Here is a 22,895-nt window from a genome sequence, read left to right as displayed (position 1 = left end):
ACAAGAAAGACCGAAATCACCAGAACTGCTTGGGGAATGTTTCATATTTTTTATTTTATTTTCATCATAGCAATGGAAAAATATAACCTTATACAAACGTCTTCAATTCAGATTTCTCTTTTTAAACAAGCAAAAATGGTGAGTGACCTTTTCCCGAACCAAAGTGCAGCGGGGAAACAAAAACTGAAACGCTCCACCAGCAGCTCGCACCGCCCGGCTTACAGGTCGGTTTCCATTTGGCACTCGCTCCTCTGAGGAATGCTTACTTTTATTTTGAAGGAATTTAGTGCTGTTGTTGTTTGGGTGTTGGTGTCCATCAGATCTCCTTCGCTGGTTTAGTGCTCGGAAGAAGAAGAAGAAGAAGAAGAAGAAGAAAAGAAAAATAAGAGCAACAAAAATCTGAAGTTTTCCACAGAAGTCCACAAAGTCTGCCCGAGTTTCATCTTTGATTCCACAAAAGTCTGTCGTCGTTTTTACCCCCTCCTCCTCCCGCGGTGGGGGTGGTGGCGGCGGGGGGGGCGTCATGTCGTAGGAGAGCCCGGCTACGGCGAGAGAGGTGGATTGTGGGAAGAAGAGGAGGAGGAAGGCGGGGGGGCTCAGAGTTGTTTGTTTAGTTTGGGGGGGGGGGGGGGGGGGGGGGGGGGGGGGGGGAGTCAGAGTCCAGTCCACAGGCCAGTCCAGGGAGAAGGGGGGGGGGAGGGTGGTGGTGTGATGTCATCTCTAGCTCGCTCACACATCTCTCTCTCACACAGACACTCATCTCACTTCACTTCTGCTTCGACCGGACGTTCGCGACAAAGACAGAAGAGTTAATTCCAGTGGGGGCAGTTTGTCCTCATTGTTCACTGATGTCGATCTCTCACACAGCTCTCGCTCGCTTTCTCCCCACCAGCGACAATCTGAAACAGAAGAAAAAGAAACCGAGTCAGAGCAGGAACGACAGACGGGGTCGTGTGCTGGACATTTACAGAGACGAAACCAGGCTGGGTGACTCCCATAACCACAGTAACGTGTGTCGTCTTAGATGTTGTGGTCGTTTGAACATCACACTGAGTGGCAACTGTCCAGATGTGTAGATCTGAGGGATAAATCTCTGAACCGTTTCAGGAGTCAGGACCCAGCAAGTGAGCGACTCTGCTGCGCTCGACTTTTATTTGACCCGTTACTGTTCGTGAACCTGCATCAAAGTTCAGGGTTGTCTGAGTAAGAGCTGACCGCCCATGTGAGACTCACCAGGCCTGGCTCTTGAGTTTGCGGAGCTCCTTGGTGGCCCAGGTGGCCAGCATCTTGGTCTTGCTGGTTTTGGAGCGTCGCCCCTCTGTCAGCAGGTCGTTGATGAACGGACGAACCTCCACCAGCTTCATCACGTCTTTACCGAACGCTGTGCACAGGTCGCTAAGCGCACAGGAAACAAACACAGGTCAACAGGCTGCTACTGCTGAGGCTTTTACTATGAAGGAATTGAAACAGGAACCAGGAAGGACAAAGGAACATTTCACCAGAATAAAAGAAAGCAAATAGAATATTTTTTTATTCCTCCCAGTTCAGTTTTCAAACCAGATGTCGAGGTGTTTAATACGTCGGTCTGTTTCTTTCTCACCTTCAGGTCATTTGTCATCTGTCACTCATGATACAACCTTCATAAGCTGAATTACTTCTAATGCACATCAACACTGAACCACTCGATATGTTTGAGAAGGTCAACAGAACTCAAACCTGCAGCACTAAAACACGTTTGAGACAAAACCTCAGAGGATAAAAATGGAACAAATCATCTAATTTGTGTATTGGTCTCAGATGTTGTGGTTGTTTTATACATCACACTGTCAGAGTGGTGCATGATTTCTCTTCACAGACCAAACGCACCTGAGACGTGTTATGTTTATAAAAGGACACAGGCTCGGATCCTCATCCAGCAGCTTCTTACCCGATGAGTCCGGCAGCGTTGCCCACCACTCCATCAGAGCGGTCCTCGTCCTCAGCTATGTGATGGATAAAGGAGAGGATGAACTCCACCCGAGGCTGGACCAACATCACATCAGCTGTGAAGAAAGGGAAGAAATTAAAACAGGAGTTCAAACAAACACCTGTAGAGTTCATGAGTCTGTTTTTTTTTTTGCTTTGTTGGGTCCCGCAAAACCAGGAAGCAGTTTTAAGTTTTGGCTACAGCCTGAAGCTTCCCGGGTGAAAAAGACCCAGATTTCTCTGCGACGTCGTAAAATCCTCCTGATTCACTGCAGCCAGGAGGAGGAACCGACGTCGGTGTGGTTTATGTGTGGTTTATGTGTCTTACGGTGCACGTTCTCCTGGTCGCCCTTCAGGCCCTGGATGATCCCGGTGTACGCCTCCAGACAGCCCTCCCTCAGCTCGTTAAGGTAGTCCACCATGTCATAGTCCGTCTGAAACAGACACAGGAAAAAATAATTCAGGTTCAGCTGAGCTCAGTCTGAAGTCCAGAAGACTTTTGAAGGATCTGGTACTTCACAGCACTAGTCTTATTCAAAATGACTATTTATTTTTCCATAAATCACAGTGAGAATATTCCTTTAAGTGGAAGAAACCGGGTCAGTGAACAGACCAAAGTGTGCAGGTCTCAGATACAGGTGGTTGGTTTTACATCACAGTCAGCGTGGTGCATGATTTATCCTCACAGACCAAACTTCACACTTTATTGGTTCATTATTATTTACTGCTAAAACTAGGTCCATTAATCAACTAAGAAAATAATTGATGGAAAAAACAAACAAACAAACAAAAACAAAAAAACGGGTCGGAACCAGTCAGAACTTTAACAAATGCTTTATAATAAAATGATGACGATCATTTATTAGAATGATTAAACCTAGAGAACCATTTAAACCCAGGTATACTTCCATGCATTTACTCACCCTGTCAACCTGAGCCTGTGACGCCTGCTGCAGCGTATCCAGGACGATGTCCAGGTACTTCTTAAACTCTCCCCCGATGGCCAGAGCAATGTCACCGAATGCCGAGAGGATCTGAGGCTTCACCGACCTGTGGACGTTCTCGTTCTGCAAATACATTCAGAGAAAAATGAACCAAGAGAAGAAGGTGGAAAGGAAAAAGATGGATGAGACAGTGTGGAGGAGAAACTAACACAAACTACAGGTTCATTTACATAAACTAAAGGGAATCACTAGAGAAGAACTGGAAGGAAAAATAAAAACATTCAAAACAGATGGAACAGTGTGCAGGTCTCAGATACAAGTGGTTGGTTTTACATCACAGTCAGCGTGGTGCATGGTTTATCCTCACAGACCAAACTTCACATGGATGAATGTAGAGAGAGGGAAGTGAAAGTGAGAAGAGAAGAGGAGGGGAACCAAAAAGAGGAACTTAAAGAAAGAAGAGTGGGTGACAGATGACATCGAGTTGATCAGCGAAAAGTTCCTCCTCCTCACCCCCAGGTTCTCGAGCAGCAGCTGCATGATCTCGTCACAGTAAGGCAGGATGTTGGACATCAGAGCTCTGCAGAGGTCACACACCAGACCCACCGCCGCTAGACACACCTGGAAAAACATCATTAATATCTGAAGGTGTCACCACAGCAGCTGCTTAAACTGGTTTTAGATTTAAGGAGCCAGAGGTTTGGATCTTCACGTCACAGATTTAACGTCTCACCTGATACTCAGCATAATTTTTCAGTCCGATCGCCAGGAAAGGCTTGAAGGCATCCATGTATTTCTGGAAGTCACTGCCCAGAACTGGAACACAAAACCCAAGATAAATCTTAACAACAGCGCCGCCATGTGGTGAAGGTTGAAAGCTTGGCCTCAGCTGTAACTCACTTTGGTCAAGAGCAGGGGTGTCCAATCCTGGTCCTCGAGAGTCACTGTCCAGCTTGTTTTGCAACCAGCCCTGCACTTCCAGGTTCTGATTGGTTGAACACAGCTGATCCAGGTAATCAGCAGTGGGTAAGGCAGAGATGGTAGGGAAACTAGCAGGATAGTGGCTCTCGAGGGCCGGGATTGGACACTCCTGATGAAGAGGATATGACCATCTGGTCTCCATTTATCCACTTTTATCAGTTCATTTTTTTAATGCGTCAGGTTCCGATTGTGCACAGTCTAATGCTTTTTAAGACCCGAGAATATTTTATGTCCTTCCACAACAAATATGTGTTTGGTGACATTTGGAATCTATCACAGTATTTTAGTTTTTTCTAATAAATATACAAATATGCGCCAAGTTTCTCTATTTAAATCAGTTTCATTTAATGTAATATTTCAGTGTTTTACACTAGAAAAAAAACAAAAAACAAAAAACCAACTAATTATCGGGTGTATACCTTCCACCAGCGTGGACACGGCCATCAGAGCGTCCTCCTGAACTCCTCCCGAGCCAGCTGTGCTCTGAAACATCCTCAGCAGAGACGCCATCACTACGTCTGAGATCTGGAGGGCGTCCTGATGCTGAACTTTACGTAGAACGTTCTAAAATAAGATGCAGCAAAATGTCAGTGTGACTTTTACTTTGAAGGTGCAGCTGTGTTCAATTTCACAATAAGAGTCTGTATAACCCAGGTGTTTTTTCAGTACAACCATAGTAGAAATATGTTCCAACTGGTTTCTAACAAACAAAGCTGTAACTCAGTGTTTATTCATTTATTTCTTAATCCCTAAAAAGCAAATTTGAGTTTATTAGCTTCACTAACAGAGAATGGGACTCAAACTGATGTGAGAAGATCCTTTAGACTGAAGACGTCACATTCGGGCAGATTTTCTGTAACCAAGTCAACACATGGTGGCACAAAGACGCTACAGAGTGGAGCATCTTCCCTTAGAAATGACCTTTGAGTGCCGACACAGCTACCCACTACTAACCCACAGGTTCCTTATATTCCTTGCATATGATGATAGAGTGACTTACAGGAGCATGAACACCCACCTCAGCTCAGGTATGTGGTCTCACCTGTAGGGTGGCACACAGCAGTGACTGCAGGTCGTTGAACTGAATCCTGTCTGACGTGCTCTGGATGTGAGACTGGGGACACACCAAAAGTTGTCATTAAACAGAAAGTGTCTCTTCAAATTATAATTAAAATTTATTTTAATTAAATTAAAATATTTTTAAGATGTTGCTACATGTCCTGATCCAGTCTCACCTCCATCTGCAGGACCTGCTGCAGTCTCTCCATGATGACCAGTGTGGTCTTTTGGACTGCAGGATAGCAGTCCTTGGCGCTGTTCTTGACTATTTCCATCAGAGCCTCATAGGCAGCAGAGCGCAAGTTGTTCTGGTGCCCGTCGGGCCTGAACAGCAAACATTCAGCGTTATTCTGATTCAAACACCCTTGACTTTTCATTTTAGCAGGGGATTACTTTCTGCCTGGGTTAAAATTAGTCAGGACAGTTAAAGATTTAAAACATGAAAGTGACGCAGCTGGTAACGGTATAAAGATTGCTATTATTATTACTATTATTGTTATTGCTCCAAGTCCAATCATTAGTGGGAACATGGGAAATAAATATTTGGACCATACCAAGCTATTTGAATTAAGAATATAGAGTTTACGACCAAGCACAGATCCTGGAACTGGACTGGAACAAAATTTTTAGTAAAAGTGAGTCCTGCTGTGGAGCCTTCAGTAACTCACTTGTGCCTGTAGAACATAAAATAACCATAAACCAGAAGACTACAGAGAATGGTAAGATGCTGTGTTGGGGGACGGAGGCGCCATGTCATGAGGAAAGTCCTCCGTTTACCTGTGCCTGCTACGATGACTACCTGTATACCTTTTGTTTTGTTTGGCTAAAACGTTGAAACTGTCTGGAGACAAGAGTGGAGCGACTCCACATGGGTGACATCAACTTTAAGTTGTCATTACCGTATTTCTTTTGAGTCATTATTGCTTTTTTATCGTTTATCACTCGGTGACTTTGTTCTACAGTTACCAGTCTTCTGTGTGAGTGTTTCTGCAGCAGATTATCATTTTCATATTTTCCTCTTCAACTGCGAAACGCTCGGCTGCATTTGAAGTTTCTCATTTAACACTGAAACCACGGGTTCTGCAACAGGAAACTATCTCACCACAGACACTTATGTTAGAGCCAGTTGTGCAGCAACAAAATCATAAGAACAACCTACAAATAAATAAACTACCCATGAACTTTGTTTTTCTGTATTTTCACTATAATCTAATCCAAACAGTGTCTCGTGACTCTACCTGTCTGTGGTCTCCAGGAGTTTCTGGACGATGATTTCGAAGGATGAGGACAGACAGTAAGTGCTGGGCTCCTCCTGGCCCTCTGCAGTGTCAGTGGCCTCGTAGGCTGCCTCAGCCAGAGACGAGAACGCCTGATGGGAGGAAGAAGAGATCACATTCATTCACATGTTCGCGCTAAATCTTGAGCATCAGCTCAGTCTGAAGGAGTTCTGAATATCAACCATGTTTCTCAAACTAAACTACTAAATTTTTTCCAGATGTTTCAAGAACCAAGAAAGAAAACTGAGCTCTGGATCCTCACAACCTTTACAATCTTAGCTCCTGGTTAAACTAATAGGTTTACAAAGTACTGTACATATAATATAATCCAAAGTTTAGACAGTTCCCCTTGAACTGGTTTATATATTAGCCACATAGCCATCGTCTTACAGAAAAACTACTAAATGGGAGCGATAGAAAGTAGACTTTCAAGAAGAGGATCTCACCCAGCAGACATTGGAGGCCACCCTAGGCTCGGCCCCCAGACCCTCGATCAGACACTGCAGCAGGGGGGCCAGGTAGACCTCGTTGATGGCGGCTTCAGGCAGCAGCTCACAGATCCTTCCAACAGTCCATGCTGTGGTGTCCCTCACCACCACGCTGGGGTCCTTCATTAGCTCGATCAGAGTCGGCATTGCCTGCAGGGAGGGGGAACAAAGTAAACTTACTGAACAGGATCTAGTCTTCTCGTCTTTCTTCCCGTTCAGAAACTTAACAGCATCAACAGTCCTGACAGTAACCAGGCGGTGGTGACTCACCTGTATGACGAGCGGTTTGAGCTGGTTGAGCTCAGGTCCTTCCAGGATGGATCCAAAGGCCATGACAGAGGCGTCGCGGTAGCGCCAGTCTGGGTGTTTGATGTGCTCTTTGATGAAGGGCAGAACGTGAGGAACCACGTCATCCTCGCAGCAGGTCGCCAGAAGCATCAGACACACTCCTGCTGCCTTACAGGGGTTCCAGTCGTCGTCGTCATCATTTTCGTCCTGTTAAGGTTTAGAGCAAAAGTGAAACGAACCATAAGCCACTGTAAAGGAACAAACTCTGAGGGTGTTCACGGAGGACTTCATGTCTGTCACCTGTTTGGTGAGGGTCTGGGTCAGGATGGGAACCAGGTACTGCAGTGCCCCTTTGGCATAGAATTTACTGGTGTGCTCTGGGGGGCGTCCCTGCTCCGAGGCCTGTGTTGGAGAGGGAGGTGTTTATTTTAAACCAGTTGATGTCAAAGGATTAAAAAACATTTTTTAAATTTCAAAGGTAATAAAATCCTTCACACACTCACCTCTGAGGCCTCGATGGCCAAATCCATCTCCTCATCACAGACGTTGGACCAGAACTCAATGCCCTGTAAAGCCACCTCATCGATGTCGCTCTTCATCGCTTCAATGGTGATCTGAGAGGAAGGAGAAATTAAAGAAGAGAAAGCAGACAAAAGGATGGGCATCAAGGAAAAATAAATAACATTAAATTTAACATTTTTGAGCTTCTGCTTTAAAGACATCTTATTTTGTAGGAATAAATAAGGCTTAATAAAAAGGGACAGAAAAATATTTACTAAGCAAATGAATTATTTCCATAAATCACTAGTAATAGTTAATAAATGTGAATGAACAGATTATAAGCAGTTAAGTTTTTACTGAAATATTTCATTTAACACTTGTGTTAAGTGACTGTGGTCGACAGCAGCAACACATCTGATGACACCGACCCAAACTTTGTCTTACACAGACCGGCTAACATTTAAGACCCACAGATACACGTTTAGATGAAACTGATAATCTGACCCAGGTACAGTAAACAAACTGAACACACAGCTAACGAGGATTTTAAAACAGACAGAAAAGATAAAATGCATCAGACATGAGCTGAAGTTCAGCCCTGCGGTGCGAAGTGAGCCACAGTTCATGTCACATGTTGACTTCTTACCGCGAACAGAGCAGGGCCCATGTACGTCTCCATGTACTGATAATACAGAGACATGATTTTCACTAGGTTCTGCAACGCTGCCACGCGCACCTAAGAACAAAAAAACAGGTAGCAGGTTTAACAGGAAACAACAGGTAATGAGCAAGCACAGCACCACTTGCTTGTGCAGTTGTCGGGATCAGTGTAAAAAAACATCTGTGTAAACCAGGGGTGGGCAATTAATTTTTATCAGGGGCCGCATGAGAAGCCTGAATTGTGTCAGAGGGCCACCAACTCTCAAATGCGCCTTTTTTCTCTGGGCACATCAGCGCAGCAGAGTCCAATAAACACTCCTTAATAAACTCTCCGTCGGAAAACGCCTTACTTTTTCTGGCGATTTTGTGAGAAATGACATAACTTGTCCTGACGGCTGCATCTCTGGGAGTGTGAAGTTTAGTGAAAAATCCTTGTTGGGTTTGTAGTTTTGCAAGCAATGCATCAGACTCCCTTGCACGCTCTTCACCAGACAGATTTCTGTATTTATCTTCATGCTTGGTGGTGTAGTGGCGATTCAAATTATATTCTTTAAACACAGCAACCTGTGTACCACAGACTAAGCACACTGCTTTGCCTTTAATTTCTGTAAAGAAATATTTGGAAGTCCATGTTTTGTTGAAAATACGGCATTCGTTATCAACTTTTCTTTTCTTGGGGTGTGCCGACATCTTGGGGATAACCTGGCGAACAGCATCACCTTCACTCACACACGTGTATACGCGAGTGAAGGTGCTACGTCTACGACGTGCATACGTAGCGACGTAACGCTTTTCAAAATAAAATTTCAAAATAAAAGTTTAATTTATGGTGTTTATGATTGGCCTCACGCAGGCCGGACAGGGACGTACAAAGGGCCGGATGTGGCCCGCGGGGCCTTAATTTGCCCAGGTCTGGTGTAAACTGATGCACATACGCACAGGTCCCAGGTACCTGTTACAGTTTATACTCAGCCTGACAAAATGCACATAGCAAAAAACTTGTCAAATAATAAAGTTCTCTGTTATTTAAGAGCTGAGGATCATACAGAAACTATTAACTTAACAGAAAGAGAGAAAAAACAAGCAGCTGGTTTAATGCTGGAAACACTCACTCTGGTGTCGGGACACTGTGTCGCTTCACAAACCACCTGCATGATGAAGTGTCTCTCAGTCTGAAACAACAATAAAAAGGAAATATTTTTAACAAAACAAAAACCTGAATAAATCAAATAAACTGAACTTTAACCCTTTACAGTAAAATTAAAAGTACAAATTTTAATTCAGACAAAATTAAAACAAAAGTCAACAAGTCAGAAGGTTGAAAGTTGGACAGTAGTAAAATCCACAGTTAACTTTTCAGCCTTTGTTTTCAGACCTGCCTATATTCTACTACAGCAGCATAAGACAACATCATTTTCCAAATGTAGATGAAAAGCTTTTAGTGAATTCACTCAGCTGTGCAATTAGTGTTTGTATGTCTATCACTGTGAGGACCAGCATGAAATTTTAACCACTGGACTGAGAACATTTTTACAAAGTGAGGACATTTAAGTCGGTCCTCATAATGAGAAGGATGTTTAAAGAGCAATTTTCGGTTTGAGAAAGTTTTGGTTAGAGTTGGCATAAGGCAGTACATGTGATAAATTAAAAATGTGTACAGTAGATTAGCATGGCCTATGCAACTGTAGGGGGTGAATTATGTCAATGAGTGTCCTCACACTGACTTTCATACAAAAGTGTGTGTGTGTTTACCTCCTTGTCAAAGTTGGCTTTGGTGAACTCCAGAGAGTTGAGCAGGGCATTGGTAGCGGCCAGTTTTACGTTGTTACTGGGCTCCTCCTTCCTCATGCCCTGGATGATGGCTGTCAGGATCTGGTTGGCATTTTCCTGCAGTTGCTCTGGGTCCTGAAAAATAAACTGGGTTACGGTTCCTGTACTGGCCTGAAAAACACAGCATTTAAAGTTCCTCTCTGTGACACTTTATGTCACCTAGTATGAGGAGCCTGAAAGTGTAGGAACCATTGAATAAGGAACTCAGACATGTCAGTAATACACAACCTTCACAACCTGAAGTTCTGCACATGTTCAAGAAATGTGTCCTACCTAGGGCTACTGCACGTGCATACAGCCTAAATACAGCAGCATGCTTAAAAAGCTATGTCACTTAGCGTTAGAATCGATTTTTTCTGTATTGTGGTTTTATGCTTTGTTTTATTTGATTTACAACATAACTTTCATATTACATCTGGTGACAGCTTTCTTATTGTACTGTTCTGTATCTATGTTATCAAATGTCTTGTTTTTGTGGGTTTGATGTTCTGATAAGTCAAGTTATAACTGTAATTCTGCACTACAGGAGGAAAATCTGATGAAGTAGGATAAAATCGTCAGAAACACATCAACAGTCTACACAGTAAATCCAAAATACATTTTCCCAAAACTGTAATGAGAAAAAAATACTTCTGGTTCAGACCTTATGCTTTATTTTACATGTACTTCAAACATAGTGATGTTTGATGTTTCTTTGGATTAAGATTAATAACTACTATTCTTGTCGTCAGTGCGTGGCTTCACTCACGATGTCCTGGCAGATGTATCCGATAGCCTCCAGCGTGGACTCCTTCATGTGTTCAGTGCTGGAGGGGTCGGTGACATTGGCCACCAGCTGTGGGATCAGCTCGGGCCACTGGTTGACGGGAATCTCTGCACATGCGATCCCGGCGACGCACTGTGACGCAGAGCTGGGCCGGTACGTCTCTGTGCCCAGAGTCTGTAAAACCTGGGAAACGCAGAGGAGGGGGGAGACATGATGAGACGCTAATATTAATAAACCATAAATAAAGCCAGAGTGGGGGGTCAGGAGTGCTTACGTAGTTCTTGATCTCGCGGCGAGCGTTGGCGTCGATGGCCAGCCATCTCTGCTGGTACTGCGTTTTAACATCTGGGTCTTTGGAGGTCAGTGAGTTCTTCACCTGCAGACCTGCAGCCACTCGAGCCACCTGAGTGTTGCCCGGGTTGGCTAGCACTTTAGACAGCTCCACCAGAAACGTGGGCTAGGGGAGGAAAAGAAGAGATTAGAGGAATAAACAAAACTCCACAACTTCTTTTTTAAGTTCCACTGCAACTGAGAACTCAGTTGTTTCTAAAATAACCATGACTGTGGTCGTCAGCCTGAAAACTACTGAATATTTTAGGAAAACACTCAAGACATTTAACAAATGACCTTCTAGCACCCACACAAGCATGGCAAACTATAAAATATTACATTTCATTAAACTAAGTCTTCTTCAGTCCAATCAGAAGGGACTACAGCATCTAGAGTGAGAAAAAGCAATTAAAGTTCTCTTAACATGTGAATGTCTCTGCAGAATGCAGCTGTGTATTAATCTCCCTGAAACACTAGTGAGCGTTGTGTCATCAGTCAAAACATCCCATCATGCTCTGACACATCGCCACACTGAGCAGAAATAACGTCAGTTTGTCCTTTGTGATTTTCCTCCATGTCTGATCATCACTGTCCTCTGCAGCTCCATCCGTCTAAACAGCTCTTTACTCCCACACTCGGCACAGCACAGTTCAAACTGGAAGACAACTATTTCAGCAGAGAAGGAACCTGTTCATACACTGCAGGTAAACAACTTCTATCAGACACTTGATTTTACCTTTTAGGTCTTCACAGGTTCACTGGGCTAAATTGAATACACGTTTTACACGTACTAAACCAACAGCACAAGTACTTCAGAACTCCACAGTACTTGTATTTGGTATACAAAAAGCCTTCTGAATGTAACCAACCATATCAGGCTGAAATGAAAAGATCAAGCAGGAAACTTTATATTTTTGTTACTGTCAAACTGTGTGTGACTGGTTTAGTTTTTTCCTGTGTCATATTTGTCGATTACCTTGTGAAAACTTTTAAGACACCCTGTGGCAGTGACACATGGTGACATCTTTCTTCCTAATGAAAATACAGGTACCGTACTTTATCTGTAAACAGCATTGCTTTTAGAGCCTCTGGAGGTCACAGTGCATGGTCACCAACAACACAGCTTGTTGTCAGTTTTAGAGATTAATTGACTACAAATTGACAGTATTCACAGTAAAGAACTTACAGGCCTGTAAACAATGACAGTGAGCTGCTTCTGAGACATGCTGCAGTGCTGCTGGTGGAATCACAAGCTCTGACTACAGTGGCAGTGGATTACTGACCAGCACAGACTCGGATATGTCCTGACGTTCGTTATGGTCGCCACTACGTATGTAATAATCCCCAAAAGCGGCTCTATTACAGTGTAATTCAGGATTCAGCTCTTCAAATGCAGATAAACTTATATTTGTCCGTTAGACAGGTATGTGGTTTTCAATTATGATACTGTATTTTTTTTTCTTTTCTAAATGTAAGACATTAGCCCACTCGGCATGGTGGAAGAAAAACCACTATTGACTACGTGACTACTACACTGCATTTGCGTACTGGTGCAATTTAAACCGTGTTAAAGCACATTTATTCAAAAGCTGCTACATCGTAAGCAGGATAAGTTCGCTTATAAAGGAGAATATGGACAAAGTAATCCTACATCCTGATTATAAATGACTTTATATTTGTATATTTTACTGAATTTACTTGTTTATGAAAATGCATGTGCAGCTTCTCAGTAGTGCTGTATAACTTTTCATCCTTGTTTCCATGTTCATTTTAGATCTTTAGTCTTTGTAATGAAAAATCTTCAAAAAATGAAAAATATTTTACTCTAAATTTCGCTCACAAAATTAACACTATTTTCCTGACAGTTATTTTTTACTGTGCAACAGAGTCAAACTCCTTGAGCCAATAAATGTAATTTATATCACCCAATAAAAGGTGGTGACCGTCACTAACCTGACCTATTAAACCTCTATAAAATCATTTGAACCAGGTGAACAGTTTGATCCCGGATCTGGAGCCCGCACCACATCAGATGGGTGTAGCAGACAGCATGTGTGTTAAGGGGGGAGGAGGGGAGGCAGCAGCAGCCGGGCGGGCTACAGTTGTCCTGAGCTCCTCTCTGCACCATGCAGCTCAGCTAACTTCTCCTCCACCCTGACCAGTAACACCACCTGAAAACCAGTATACTAACCAGGTTCTCTATTGCCGCCTGCTCCAGAAACTTCTGTGCCGCCTCCAGCTCATTCCGATCTGCGGAGAGAGAGGGGGGAGAAAGGGGGAGAGGGTGATTCAGTGTAATGTTAGCTAAGTAGCTGACAGATACGGCTAGCATTTAGGCTAACACACGCCTTCAATACGAAGGTTCAGTATGAGCCCCGAATTGGGTAGTTTAACACATTTAATAGCTATTCTATGAACGCGGCGCACAGTATTACAAAAGAATTGTTGCCATTAATGTGTGTCACTAGTGTGTCTGATGATAACACCGGTTTGGCTGGAGAAACACACCGAGGCTCAAACATGCGTGTTAGCAGGATATTCTCGGTTAGCATGCTAACGTTAGCCGGTGACAGGAGTAAGAGAATAAAATCAGTTATGAACAAACCCTGTAAAGAACAATGAGCCAGTTCAAAGCTATTGGAGATGTTTAATGACAGAGGGATATAGTTCGACCCTCTCAGCGGTTCTACGGTAACGTTAGCCGGGAGAGGCGTGCGAGGAAGCGGCCGATAGTTTGAATGATGTAAGTTAACGGCTAACAGGTTAGCGGGGCAGCTACATCGGGCATGGGCAGGGTCGCCGCTGCTAACCGGCTGCACACAGCTGTCAGGATATCGCCTACGGAGATAGATCTGTGTTATTATGATGTAGTAACGACTTTAGGTTTTCCCTGAGCGGACCAGTGGGTTGTTTACACCGATAAACTGTGATTAAACGTCCGTCTGAATGCTCAGTCAGCAGCGGTGTCAACGGCATTGAGGCCGTGATGTTAGCAGCAGAGCTAGCAGAGCTAGCATTAGCAGCTCGCTGTCGAAGCATTTCCCTCCCTCAAACTTTCACCGGTCCACCGGAGCTGCCGGCCGCCGTGCCAACAAAGCGGCTGCCGCCCGAAACCCTCCCCCTCAGAGCTCCCGCATGTTGTGTGTGAGCTGCGGGCTTCGACACTCACCTGGAGAGACCGTTTTCTCGAGGATAGTGATGAGCTCCATTCCGTCCCCGGCTCTCTCGCTCTGCACTCGGACACTTTCGGTTGCCGCGCAGCGCTCTCAGCGGGATTATTTTTCTTCCACGGAGCTCACTCGGTGCCAGCCACAGGGCGACTTCAGTCGGTGAAAAACGAGGCGGAGGTTTCCCTGGTGCGAGCTCGGCGTTTTTCACTCGGATGGTCCGGGAAACGACGAGGTCCGTGCCGCAGAGTTCCGTGTGGTCGTTCTCCGCCCGTTCGCCTCCTGTGTTGTCGGGAGGGAAAGGGCCGCGCGCTGCTCTCCCGCGGAGGGATATCACGCACGGTGACGCTGACGTGGTGCGTTCAGGGGCCGTCGGAGTATTTCCCAGCTGTATCGTCCATATATGCACACTAACACACACGTGTGTTTATGTGATACGATCGTATGGAGGGTCAGAATTAGTTTGATGAATTATTATTAATTATTATTAATTAAGTGTGCAAAGAATAAGTGTCCGTGTTTGGCCCTTAAATGCAGTTTCAGTTACTGAATGTGTGTTTGCCAACATCTGATGGATGAATGAGAGAAAAGCTGCAAACTACTAGTGTTAGAGTGTTTAACATTTAACTGTAGGAACGATTATTTCTCATTTAGTAGAATTTAAAATCCATTTAAAATCCACCACTAATGTTTTAGCTCACTGAGACATTGACTGTGTTAGTGTGAAGTCTAATGGGCCGTGATAACATAACTGAAAATGAAACCAAAAGGAAACCAGACGTTTACAGACGTTTTAATTTTGTCAGTTTCCTGTTTTGAAGCTCACTGCAGGAAATATTTGGGAGAAATACATAATAGAAAGAAAGAAGTACAGGGTTAGGGTCCACAAAGACGTTTTTCTGTGGCACCAGTCAGCCTGTGTCAACATAGAACCATAAATCAGTTCAATTTAGTCTTTTTTGCATTGCATCAAATCACAACAGAATCATTTCAGGGCACTTATGAGGTCAAGACCTTACAGAGAGAGGCCCAGCACTCCTCCTCGAGCTGCACTGGGCCACACAGGAGAAATCCATTTTACTGAGCAGAACCAAGGGTGGATGGTCATCTGCCTCAACCGGTTCGGCTGAGTACCATGATGATACTGCTTTTATTGATAATTATTAATATTAATCAGTAGGTTTAGGTTTAAAGACTTCTACAGAGCGAGACTGTCTGTTTTTTTAATATTTATTTATATATTTATATTTCAGAGGAGGGGGGCACATAAGGTTGAAGGAGATCAGACAGGTATGGAGGAGAACTTTTATAAGTCATCAAAAGCACCATAAAGTCTGATCTGACTTTAACAGGGAGCCAGTGGTGTGAAGCTACGCTGGCTGTAATGTGGTTAAAATCTCCTGGAGCAGGATGACGAAGACTTTTAGTACTGACAACAACTTTACAATAATGGAGTCTCTGCACCTGCTCCGGGCAGATCTCCGACCAAAAACCTGTGAACAGAAGCGTCTGGTTGGGGGGGTGGTCAGATCGTCCCGACTTGCAGCTTCAGCACTAGACTTCCGGTCGGCACCTTTCACCCCAGTTTAATTTACACACAATTTCTTCAAATCAGGTCAAAGTAATAATAATCGTTCATGTGTGAAATGATATAATAAAAAAAACAATGAAGTAGACACACGTAAATAAAGGTTTGATGTTGATGATAGTTAAACTGAATAAATATCACTAGTTAAGAGGATTTTAGAGTCACAGTGAATAAACCAGTGTCTTTTCACAGTCTCTGCTACTTAAACACACAGACTGCACTTAGTGTATAGATATGAAATAAAATGCAGCTTCACTCAGAGCAGCTCTTATTCACTCATCTGACCTTTTTTATAATACAACGGAAGTTAGACTTGAGCGAAGCAAACTAAAAACAGTGAAGTAACACAGGACGCAGTGACGGCACTAAAGGTCCACACCTACTAGGTTGTGGTCAAGTTCAAGGATACATTGGAGTCTGAAGACTGTTAATAGTTTTTTTAATTCACTCTGTTTCAGTGAAACAAGGCTACTTGCTAATTGTACACAAGCTGCAGATTATCAGTATTCATCAGTAGTGTCTGCGAAATAATAATTAAATGTGCAGTTATATGTCCTGTAGTGGGGTGTACACAGCTCTCATGCTGTGCAGTGTATTTCTATGAACATAGCATTTTACTGTGTGAGTCAATGCATCAAAATTGAACTCTAAATGTGCACAAAAGTTTTAAAATGACTACAGAGTGGATTTTCTATTCTAACATAGTATATTTTACTTCAAACTACTTGTGTAAAATGGTAATTCTGGTTATAGCAAGTCAACAGTGTGTCTAATGTAACTGATCAGGTATTTGGTACAGGTTCTGTACCAGGCACTCGGATTTCACACTTTCATTAAGTAAACTTTTAATTCATTCGAATTTTACTGTAGTAAAAGTCTCTGTGGTCACATTTCAAACACAATTTAGGAAAAATCATTCATTTGATGTGAAACCTGACACGTTTCCTAAATGTTCTGCACTTATACAGCACTTTTCTACCTAGCTGGTACTCAAAGCGCTTTACACTGCATCTCATTCACCCATTCACACGCACAAGCACAAACCGATGGCTGACCTGACTCACCAGGGGCAACTAGGGGTTCAGTATCTTGCCCAAGAACACTTTGGCATGTGACGTGGCAGCCGGGAATCGAGCCACCAGTCCTGTGATTAGCGGTCAACTGCTCTACCTATTGATCCACAGCCACCCCCACCTCCTACTCTTCTCTCTTTTTGTATCGTTTTTTATTCTCGTCTTCATCCTTCTTTTCTTTAGTTTTCTTTGGCCTGGCTTTGAAAGATACCGTGAAATGATCTGATATTTGGTGGTTTTGGATATCAATATTAGAGATTTCCACATTTCTGGTGAGGACCAGATCCAGAATGTGATTTCCCCTGTGCGTTGGCTCCCTGATGTGCTGCTCCAGGTTATTGTCCTTCAAGAACTGAAGGAATTTTTTTGCTCTCTTTGCATCATCAACCCAGATGTTGAAATCACCGGCCACAATTATGTTCTTGTACTTTTTTATAATCTCATTCAGTATTTGTTTCAAATCATTCAGAAATCGCATCATACCACCGCGTGGGTGATACAGGTTGATGATGAGGACTGGTTCGTCCCAGTGCGCGTGTTGCAAGTTTGCAGCAACAACTTCAAAAGTGCATGGATCGTGGTTAAACTGGACTCGTCCACCCTGCAACTCTTCTGCTGACTGAATGGCCACCCCTCCGCCTCTACTCGGCCTTGTGAAGTAAAAGTAAGTGAAATTCTCTGGTGAAGCGTCTCCGAGCAATCTGAGAGCGTTGTCTGCTTTTAACCAGGTCTCAGTAGTTAAAAAGACGCTGATGTTGCCTCGTGTTATGAGCTCGTGGACCCTTAATGTAACGTTTCTCAGCGACCTGACATTCAGCAGACCGAAGTTCACGCGGCGGTTTTGGTTGATCTCTAACTGAGTTTCAGCAGAACGAGTTCTGCTCTCATCATTTTCTGACTCTTCCTCACTTTCGCTCTCCTCACTCTGCTGATCACTCTTTTCATCCTCACTCTCAGTGTCTTCGTCTCCCTGATCTCCCCCCCCTCCCTGATGTCCACCTCCCTGTTGTCCGCCCCCACTCTGTCGGCTGCCGTCTCTTTGTGCCTCTCGGTTCTGTCTACTTTGCTCACGTTCTTGGTCGTCCTCACGTCTTTGACTTGGTTTTGACTTGGGCCTATTGATCCTCCTGTGGAAGAGACAAGTGAAGGTTCAGTTACCGCGACTTCACAACCTGCATCAGCGCCGAGAGACGCAATGAAAACATGCAGTTTTATCCAAAATGTGTTAAAACGATCGCACACTGATGACGACACAGAGTTTCCATCAGGACCAACGGGCGTCCTCGTTCTCTGTCCCAGGAGAACTCAACATGGGACACATGGATCCTGATTCGTGATGATGAGAATTTGTGTGTTTTACTGGTGTCCGCAGTGACGACAAGTTCGATCCAGAGGAATTAAAGCTGCTGTTGGAACAGGCTAAAAAACACGTTGATGAGCTACAGCAGCAAAATCTTAGTTATACAGGAATAAAATTGCTCGTGTGTAAAACTCACATTTGGCTTCATTCAGTGCGTCAGAATCACCGTAATATTTACTGATTTACTGTATTAATAGAAGTAAAGTTGATTCTATTGCAGAGTAAAACATGAAACGTAACAACGTTTAACAGCTCAGCGTCTCTGGGACCTGAGCATCTTCTCTCATCGCCTGTTAAACTACGGAGCAGCACAGAACTCAGGAGCTCGTTTGGCTTTTAAAGACTGATTACAGAAGGAGATCCCTGTTCTCTTGTTAGAACGTGTATAGCATGTGTATGTAAACTCACTCAGCATCACTCGGTTCTTTCACACTTTTCCAGAGGTAATGCAGGGAAAAAGTAGAAAGCACTGGTCCATCTTTGACACGAACCTGACAAACAAAAGAGCATCACTAAGAAAGGACTCCACATGATGATATTAAATTCAAACTGGAAGTTCACGGCTACATGTCAGGTTTTTACTGGATAATGTTATCTAACATTTGTTTTGGTTTTCACTGACAAAATTCAATTCACTACATTAAACTTCAGCTATTTCAAAAACAGGCTGGGCCTCCTCCTTTAGTCCACGTTTATAACAAAGATAAGTGAATAGGAGTGCTGAATTAGAAATAAAGTTACCGTGATGGAAAAGGCTTCAGGTTCAGCTGATTCTCTTTTCTCTCTGAAACACTTTTCCTTATTTTCCCGCCGTCTTTCTGCCTCGAGTTGTCGTCGTCTTTCTGCCTCCAGGTGACGTAGTCTTTCAGCCATCTCCTTGAACTCCCTCCTGTGAATAAAACAATATACATATATTCAGTTTACCCTGACATAAAATTTACCAAAGACAGACTGAAAGTGATCATTTCAGTCAGAATGCTCTGATGAAATCCTGCGTTCTGGTTTTCTGTGGTGTAAAAGGCTGCTTATTCACACACTGACTGTAGGAAGCGACGATGCCACTAGGAGCAATGTGCCTTTATAAGTCCTGCCCGAGGACGCCTCAGGATACAGTTAAAGGAGATCCGATCCACTGAGCCGCTAAGAGTGTGTTGTGTGCAGCTGTTAGCTGTAGATTTGTCCACATTACTGTATTAGAAGTATCGACTGCAGAGTGGTTTGGACGTTTCTTTGGATCGTTTGACATTTCTCCACCATGAAAACATCAGCATTTGAAACTAAACCAAAACGGACTCCACCTGTTGCTCTGAATGAGCAAATGTCAACCTTTTACAGGACGTGAGATAAATGACACAGGAAGCGTCATACTTGATGTTGTCAAACTGTTTCTTCAGAGTCCGGGTGCTCTCCAGGATGTTGTTGGCCGTCTCTCTCATTGATTTGCTGGCTTCAGTCTCGTGGTTCTTCTTGATCAGGTCCGTCCAGTTGTCAATCGCCTCGGGAAGTGAGAACACCATCCCAACAGTTCCTCCCGCCACCTGATGACACATAAGATACAGGAGTCATTTTCAATATTAGCAGATAATGTAGCTATAGCAGCTGTGACCCATCCCCAACATTACCACTAACCAACAAATCTACGTGTCTCCTATCGTAATCACTGGGGTTTTCTGAGGCGTACACACAGCATTACTGTGTCAGTGTGTTCTTACCATGGCACCTCCTTTAAGGGTTGTTTTTAATGCAGCTGCAGACATTTGTTTGATGACTTGTTCGGTTCCTTTAGCGAACAGAACTTTAGAGTTTTTTCCACCAGCTTTCATAGCAAAAATCGCCAACGTACCAGCTACTAAAAAAGTCAGTTCAGGGGTGAAGTTGGCCATCATGGGACCGCTTCCTGCACCAAAGTGCCACAGCTGATTACTGTCGAAACCGAGATGCTGGTAGTCTGGACCCGCATCCAAAAAAAACCTGGTCTCCTTATGAACTGTTCTGACAACGATCTTCCCTTTCAGTCCACTTCTTTTTCCCATGGCTGTCAGAAATTCAGCCATGACGTGTTGGTCCAGTTCATCTGGGTCGGCGTGGGGACTCAGCTTCCTCTTCTCCGCCTTCAGCTGCTCGAACAGTTGCTGCATTTTCTCCCCTATTTTGCTGCTTTTCTTGTCGACCTCCAGCGCCTCTTTCATGGTGTTGCTGGACAGGAAGTGCTCAGTAATTTTAGTAACTACAGAGATGGTGGCACCTACACCTGAGTACACTGCTCCTATCACACCTAAAAGTGGAGCAGCTGCTCCACCAGTGAATAAAGTGGCTGCTCCGGCCCCGAGCAGACAGGCAGCTCCGACCACAGACACGGAGCTGCCCGCACATTCAGATACGTTGCATTTCTCTCTGAGGGACTCCAGCTCCCGGGCCAGGTCCTTCAGCTTCTCTGCACAGTTCTCCCTCTGCTCCATCCAGGAGTACATGAGCTCCAGCAGGCGATCGGCGGTGGCCATGATGAGGCTGTCAGACGAACACAGACAGTGTGTCTCCAACCTAAGTGTTCACAGGAAGTGAAGATTAACATGTTTATATCACTCGGAGAACAGTTACTGTACATTCTTAATGCTCCCAACACCCCCGAGCATTGTCTCTGCCATTCAAAACCAATACGGCTACAATAGAAGCTTTATGTAGACTTTAGAAACTTTATTTAGACTTTAAAAATGTCTAAAGCTGTTTGTGACACCACACACTAATGTTTGCTCTATTTATAGAACAGCACAGACTTAACTCTGTAAACAGATGAAAACATTTTTGAAATAAGAAATAAATGAGAAATAAGAAATAAGAAATAAGAAATGAGAAATAAGAAATAAGAAATAAGCAATAAGAAATTAGAAATTAGAAATTAAAAATAAGAAATGAGAAATGAGAAATGAGAAATAAGAAATAAGAAATAAGAAATAAGAAATAAGAAATGAGAAATAAGAAATAAGACATAAGAAATGAGAAATAAGACATAAGAAATGAGAAATAAGACATAAGAAATGAGAAATAAGACATAAGAAATGAGAAATAAGACATAAGAAATTAGAAATAAGACATAAGAAATGAGAAATAAGACATAAGAAATGAGAAATAAGACATAAGAAATGAGAAATAAGACATAAGAAGAGGTGTCTGACCTCTGCTTCTTGTCCCTCTCAGTTCCAGCTCCTCTGGTTTCTGTAAATCACGTGATGTCCTGTAACTGCGCAGCTCCAGATCCGGACCCCGTTTAAAGGGACCGAGCTCGGGTTCGGCCCGGCTCTCCTTCCTCCGTCCGTCCGAACCCCCCCGATCAGTACAGGTCCAACCACCAACACGTCGTGTTCATGAACCGCACTCACACAATCCGCCACTTTCGGATTTCAAAATAAAATGTGTTTACTTTTAGTTTGAAGTCCACAGTGACTTCCTGTGTGGTAGTACTTCATGTACTTCAAGTACTGAGTACAAGGTTTGATTCTATTTAACACCCAACATAGAGAAAAACAGATGACTTTTGATCCACTTTGAACCGAGAGAACTGCTTATTTCTGTCTTACAATACTAACAATTATTAATTTATTATTTTATTTTATGACGTCATCAGTACGGGACATTAAAATATAGTATTTACTCCTCACAGTAACTTTAAAAATGGAAGGTGGTCAGGTTCATTTATTTATTTAATGCTTGGTGAAGACATGCATGTTGGGTTAATTAGTGACTAACTTACCCAAAGGTGTGAATGTGAGCGTTTGTCTCTGTGTCTGCCCTGTGATGGACCGCCTACCTGTCCAGGTGTACCCTGCCTCTTGCCCAATGACAGCTGGGATAGGCTCCAGCATTGCTGTGGGCCTTCAGAGGACCAGCGGCTAAGATGATGGATGTTTAGTGACTCTTTTGTTTAAAATGTGGTTTAATTGATCATTAGTCGATCGTCTCTATTGCTAAGGCTGCCACTGTGACCCTCAGAGCTGAAACTTCACCACCACCAGGAGTGGAGCCTGCGGCTTAATTTGACTCAACACGGGAAACCTCACCCGGCCCGGACACGGAAAGGATTGACAGATTGATAGCTCCTCAGGGGCGTCTGTAGGAAAACGCTGAGCAGGTTCACGACCTCAAACCTGCAGAAACTTAAAGCTCAAACTAAAAACTTCTCACATGACGTGTGGACATGCTGCGGGTCAGCAGCAGTTCTGATCCCAGCTCTGACATCAGAGTTTTAGAGTGGCGGGCGCAGGTGATATAGAGATGAGAGTGAGGCCACATCGAAGAGGAGGATTCGACTCAAAGCGTAAAAGTTGACACACCGTTCAGAGACACGGGATCTATTCTAATGTCATCTGATTTCACTAGACAAAAGAAAACCAGCAGGATCAAAGATCAACGATTCATTTCACTCATTTAAATGCAATCAGAGATTTGACCAGCAGATGTCGACATCTTGGCTTCACACTCATTCAGAAAAATGTCCAGGTTTCCTGTGAAAGCTCATCAGGATATTTGCACAGTTACTAGTAGAGCTTTAAAAATCTCCACCTGATGAGGACTTTCATGAGGGACACTACAAAAGGAGCAAACGCTGTGGTCAACGTGACTG

General features: G+C 43.6%; 2 protein-coding genes and 1 non-coding gene across 3 annotated transcripts; all 3 read right to left on the bottom strand.

The window, feature by feature from the left end:
• Window positions 1–631: 631 nt before the first annotated feature.
• On the bottom strand, window positions 632–14,573 carry kpnb1 (karyopherin (importin) beta 1). The gene is made up of 22 exons (XM_026348404.1): window positions 14,259–14,573; window positions 13,281–13,339; window positions 11,034–11,216; window positions 10,742–10,942; window positions 9,916–10,068; window positions 9,276–9,335; window positions 8,150–8,239; window positions 7,506–7,616; window positions 7,303–7,404; window positions 6,985–7,209; window positions 6,673–6,864; window positions 6,188–6,318; window positions 5,126–5,273; window positions 4,933–5,004; window positions 4,310–4,454; window positions 3,643–3,725; window positions 3,423–3,530; window positions 2,889–3,032; window positions 2,294–2,399; window positions 1,928–2,042; window positions 1,234–1,395; window positions 632–899 (listed from the first exon to the last, which is right to left on the bottom strand). Coding segments are annotated over exons 1-22 (2,631 nt in total). The 5' UTR covers window positions 14,299–14,573; the 3' UTR covers window positions 632–898.
• LOC113163972 lies at window positions 2,120–2,262 on the bottom strand. Its single transcript, XR_003298960.1, has one exon. It is a non-coding gene; the product is annotated as a small nucleolar RNA SNORA79 (small nucleolar RNA).
• Window positions 14,574–15,035: 462 nt separating the features above from the next.
• Window positions 15,036–21,658, bottom strand: LOC113154373. Its single transcript, XM_026348539.1, has 6 exons — window positions 21,451–21,658; window positions 19,990–20,818; window positions 19,646–19,815; window positions 19,019–19,166; window positions 18,686–18,768; window positions 15,036–18,044 (listed from the first exon to the last, which is right to left on the bottom strand). The coding sequence occupies exons 2-6, from the start codon at window positions 20,776–20,778 to the stop codon at window positions 17,042–17,044; spliced, it is 2,193 nt and encodes a 730-aa protein (XP_026204324.1). The 5' UTR covers window positions 20,779–20,818; window positions 21,451–21,658; the 3' UTR covers window positions 15,036–17,041.
• Window positions 21,659–22,895: the final 1,237 nt, after the last annotated feature.

The sequence above is a fragment of the Anabas testudineus genome, chromosome 8, assembly GCF_900324465.2.
Source record: "Anabas testudineus chromosome 8, fAnaTes1.2, whole genome shotgun sequence".
Lineage (NCBI taxonomy): Eukaryota > Metazoa > Chordata > Actinopteri > Anabantiformes > Anabantidae > Anabas > Anabas testudineus.
Note: the sequence above shows the minus strand (reverse complement) of the source record. Positions and strands in the feature narration are given on the sequence as shown.

Coding starts and splice junctions, on each gene's coding strand:
- kpnb1 (XM_026348404.1), bottom strand. CDS start 14,298: ATGGAGCTCATCACTATCCTCGAGAAAACGGTCTCTCCAG. Junction 6,319..6,672: donor TGGCCTCCAATGTCTGCTGG/GTGAGATCCTCT, acceptor TCCTCCCATCAG/GCGTTCTCGTCTCTGGCTGA. Junction 3,033..3,422: donor TGCTGCTCGAGAACCTGGGG/GTGAGGAGGAGG, acceptor ATGTATTTGCAG/AACGAGAACGTCCACAGGTC.
- LOC113154373 (XM_026348539.1), bottom strand. CDS start 20,778: ATGGCCACCGCCGATCGCCTGCTGGAGCTCATGTACTCCTGGATGGAG. Junction 19,816..19,989: donor CCCTTAAAGGAGGTGCCATG/GTAAGAACACAC, acceptor ATGTGTCATCAG/GTGGCGGGAGGAACTGTTGG. Junction 18,045..18,685: donor AAAGAACCGAGTGATGCTGA/GTGAGTTTACAT, acceptor TCTCTTCCACAG/GAGGATCAATAGGCCCAAGT.